This window comes from Schistocerca americana, chromosome 7 (assembly GCF_021461395.2).
Source record: "Schistocerca americana isolate TAMUIC-IGC-003095 chromosome 7, iqSchAmer2.1, whole genome shotgun sequence".
NCBI classification, from domain to species: Eukaryota; Metazoa; Arthropoda; class Insecta; order Orthoptera; family Acrididae; genus Schistocerca; species Schistocerca americana.
Window position 1 is genome coordinate 28,778,063 of NC_060125.1, and position 4,102 is coordinate 28,782,164.

General features: G+C 39.1%; 1 protein-coding gene across 1 annotated transcript; it reads left to right on the forward strand.

Moving 5' to 3' along the window:
- Positions 1-369: 369 nt before the first annotated feature.
- Positions 370-795, forward strand: LOC124622234 (cyclic pyranopterin monophosphate synthase-like). Its single transcript, XM_047147888.1, has one exon. The coding sequence runs from the start codon at positions 370-372 to the stop codon at positions 793-795; it is 426 nt and encodes a 141-aa protein (XP_047003844.1).
- The last annotated feature ends 3,307 nt before the right edge of the window (positions 796-4,102 follow it).

Genomic DNA, 4,102 nt, shown 5'->3' on the forward strand with positions numbered 1-4,102 from the left:
GCTTGTATTTTTGTTCCAGGTGGCACTGAACTTGATGGCTGTAGTGATGTTGTGAAGGCACAAAGTCGGAAGTTGTTAAACCTTCAGAAACAAGATTTTCAAAAGTACTTCTTCTCAGATACCAATATTTCGCCCCTGTTTGTGTCGGATACACAGATGTCTCAGTTGTTGTCACATAATTTGAGTGTAGTGACTGAATCTAGAAAACAGTTTCTTTTGCTTCCCTGTACCCCAAGCATTATGTGCAATACAGGACTCCTAACAAGACAAACACATAGAGCACAGCCCTCTGTCTTCTCTTGCCGTTTCTGCAGTTTGGGAGCACAGTCCGGAAGTCTGACTCATGTTGACCGGACCGGCAGGGCGAAAATGGTCGACGTGGGTTCGAAGCTGGTGACAGAACGGACTGCTACAGCACGAGCAAAGGTTTTTGTGGGACCCGAACTGATGAAACAAATACGAGAAAATGGCCTGAAGGTACTTAGCGTTGCTCGCCTGGCGGGAATTGTGGGGTCCAAGCAGACGTCCAGCCTTATCCCTCTGTGTCATAACATATCTTTATCCTCTGTGGCTGTGGACATTGAACTGGACTCTGCTCTCAACTGTGTGATTGTAACTGGCACGGCAAAGTGTAGAGGGCAGACGGGTGTGGAGATGGAAGCTCTCACTGCTGTATCGGTGTCTGCCTTAACAGTGTACGATATGTGCAAAGCTGTGAGTCATGACATTGTGATATCTGAAATAATGCTTCTGGCCAAAAGTGGGGGAACTAGAGGAGACTTCCACCGGACATGAGCATCTGTGTGGGGCAGTGAAATAAGTTAAGTATACCTGGTGTGATGTAGGCAAATTTCAAAGTCTGTTCATAGTTATCATAAATTATATACACATCGAATTGGCCTGAATATGAGTTGCACCTTTAATTTCGAAAAAGAGAGAAACTTAATTAAAAATAATTTGTCAAGTTGCCCATTTACAAAAGCTTTTCAAAATGTGATTTACCCTTAACCAGTTTTTTTGTAGTACACTGTAGATAAATTACACACAAAAACAAAGCTTTCAGTTGCAGTTTTCATGTAAGACACTCTTAACTTCACTAACATTCATTGTTTTGTCACTGTCAGTATTTTTGTCACTCTCCTCCCAAAGTACAGTGGCGTCGCTACAATCCCGGGCATTGCATGTGCAGCATTTCTTGGACCGTACCTTTAAAAAGCACATCTGTTAGATGAATAACTGTGAGTTTGAAATTTGCAACGTAACTGTACCGAATTCCAAATCTCTCTCTCTCTCTGTGCCCTCCCCCAGCTGTGTGGTAGTGTCCTCTGTGTTGCTCTATTGTCTCAATTTTTGATGGTCCCATGCTGTGAAAGTTGAGGTGAAGTGTTCATTCTTAAATAAATAGTGTGTATCAGCTCTTTTCTCCTAGGATCAGGTTGTTATTGCTGTGTTCATTGATGTAAAATGACACTTTTTTAACAGTTCCTAAAAGGTGCACCACTTCATTGACACTTTTGCTCAGGTGCAGAGCATATTGGCCAGACTAATTTACATGTTTCAGCTTTACACTGTATGGTATCGTCTTTTTTAAAGGCCTATTATCTTTCTTGTGTGTGACTTGTCCAGAGATTGAAAATGTTTTATTTTGTAAGTTACCAATCCAGAACAGGTTTCTGTCAATTTAATTCTTCAGGTTTTTCCAGAAGTTTGCTGAAATTCCCGAGTTGTCCTTTGCACAGTCGGACATCATTGTCTTCCTTGCATATTTCGGTGACATTAGTTGTTGCTTTCACAAAGTGCTACTTGAGACTGACCGTCAGATGGAGCAGGTCTGTAATTTGTTCCCTCTGCCTTCGTGCTTCATCTGCAATCTGCTCTGACAGACATCATCCTCGGGTATCCGTGTTGCGTGATATTCCGAGTGTCATCTACACTCACGGGCACGATTCTTGTGTGTAATGTTTTCAGTCCAAGCTGGTTGGTAGAATTCTGTTTGCAGGCTGTCCCCGTTTGGGGACAAGGATCGGCAGGGCATGAAACCCTAATCTTTCATCTTTCAGTTAACTCAAATGTCGAGTGTCACTTTTTTCATGTACTGCGGTTACTAATATAAGAAAATACAAAATGAAAATTTCTCAACATAGTCATGTTTCTTTTCAGTATGTTTCTCAGATCAGTACACTGCAATGTAAATATTCCATTAAAAGAATATATTTTTGATTGTTTCTTCAGTCAGAGATGCATTGCCTTTTTGACTTAACAATCAATGTCAAATCATTGTCCCTCAAACAATCCTGCAGGGGTTTGACAATGTGAGACCATGGCTTTATGGAGCATCACCTAGAATTAGCTGCCGTCTTTTCTGACATGATTTTAAATCAATGCTATCATCACTGTTTCTTTTGCTTAGGGTTTTGAGTCTAGGAATGATGTAAACAATCCCTAGCCCCCTTTCTTCCTTCATTTGGTAGCCTTGAGCAAATTGAATATTCCTGCTTTTGTTTGTATTTATTAATCTGTTTGTGACTCTAATTCTTAAAAGACTTCATTATGACACTAATAATCTGAAGCAGCAAATTTGGGGAAAAAGAGCTGCATCCATTTATGCTGTTGTAAAATGGAGGAATTGGTTGTAGTTGGAAAAAAAATCTGCCTTTTACAGCTGCTGATTTTTGTCATTTATTTTACGTAGCCCACCCATGATCTATAATCAGGTCTTCTTTTTTATGTTGTATTTTTTATGATAATGTTGAAACATAGATGATTGTTATGCATCTTTGCAGCACCTAAACTTGAATATTGTGCACTATGTTGTTACAGTAATTTGGAGTTTATTTTGTACATCATCTGGTGTAAATTATAAGAATTTAAGCAAAAACTTCTGTCTCTCAACAGATTTCTTAATAACACTATTCCAGTAACTGGATATGCATATTGAAATATTTGTGTTGTATATTAGATTCTATGACCTGTACCGAGGCAATATTTTGCGGTTGCAAATTTTCTTGACTATTATTAAGTGTGTGTGTGTGTGTGTGTGTGTGTGTGTGTGTGTGTGTTGCTTATGCCCTACATACGAGTCCTCCAAGGTTCTTATGATCTGACCAATGTACGACATGCCAAAATGCTACAGCTGCATGGGGAGATACAATTAAATCCCATCCCCCCTCTCTCTCTCTCTCTCTCTCTCTCTCTCTCTGTCTCTCTCCCTCTCTCTCTCTCTCTCAAAGATCGGCAGGTTCAGGAATCTAACACAGAAAGAATTTAATCACAGTTTCTTTTTCATCTCTATCATACAATGTAGTCCAATTTTTTGCTAATACAGATATAACATTTTGTGATTTATGTTGTGTACTCTTCAAAAGATCTAGTGATGTCCTCATTCCTTTCTTATAAACAAAACAAAAAGAAACTGACAATAATTGTCATTAAAGTAAAACACAGAACAGTGTCTCCATAGCATCAATGAGCACATCCTTTCAGCACCTTTGACCCAGGCAGTGAACACAGCAGCAGTCAGTCTATGACTTGCAGCAGGTGAATCCCAGTCAGCTGCATTGCTCATGCACCCCACGTAAATAATAATAAACAAAATCTAACAATACACATAACCAAGTCTTGATTTGTGACAGTATACCGCTGATGACGAAAAAAATTAGACCCAAATATTTTGAGATGTGGTACAATAGAACTTTTGCTCTAGTTGAAGCGGTAAGACACAAATGTTGTATTCACACTTTTAAAAAGCTCAGAAAAGTGTTATAACTTTTTCAGAAGTCTAAATCAAACTATGGAAACTCTCGGTAGGAACTTAGAAATATAGGAAATGATAGAGTGCTACTTACCATAAATACATGTTAAGAAGCCTATTTTTTTTTCTTTTAACAAATCTAGCACTGCATATTACTGCCAAATTAGTCATTACCTATGATTGCCCCAGTGGCAGAAGTATGTATAATAATGTCAAAACGTTTGTGACACTACACACTAGGACAAGCTCAAGTTTCAGATACACGTTGATTGCGTTCTGGATGATGCTATCTACATGTTCATCCACACTCTGCAAACCACTATGAAGAGTATGACAGAGGGTACATCTCAC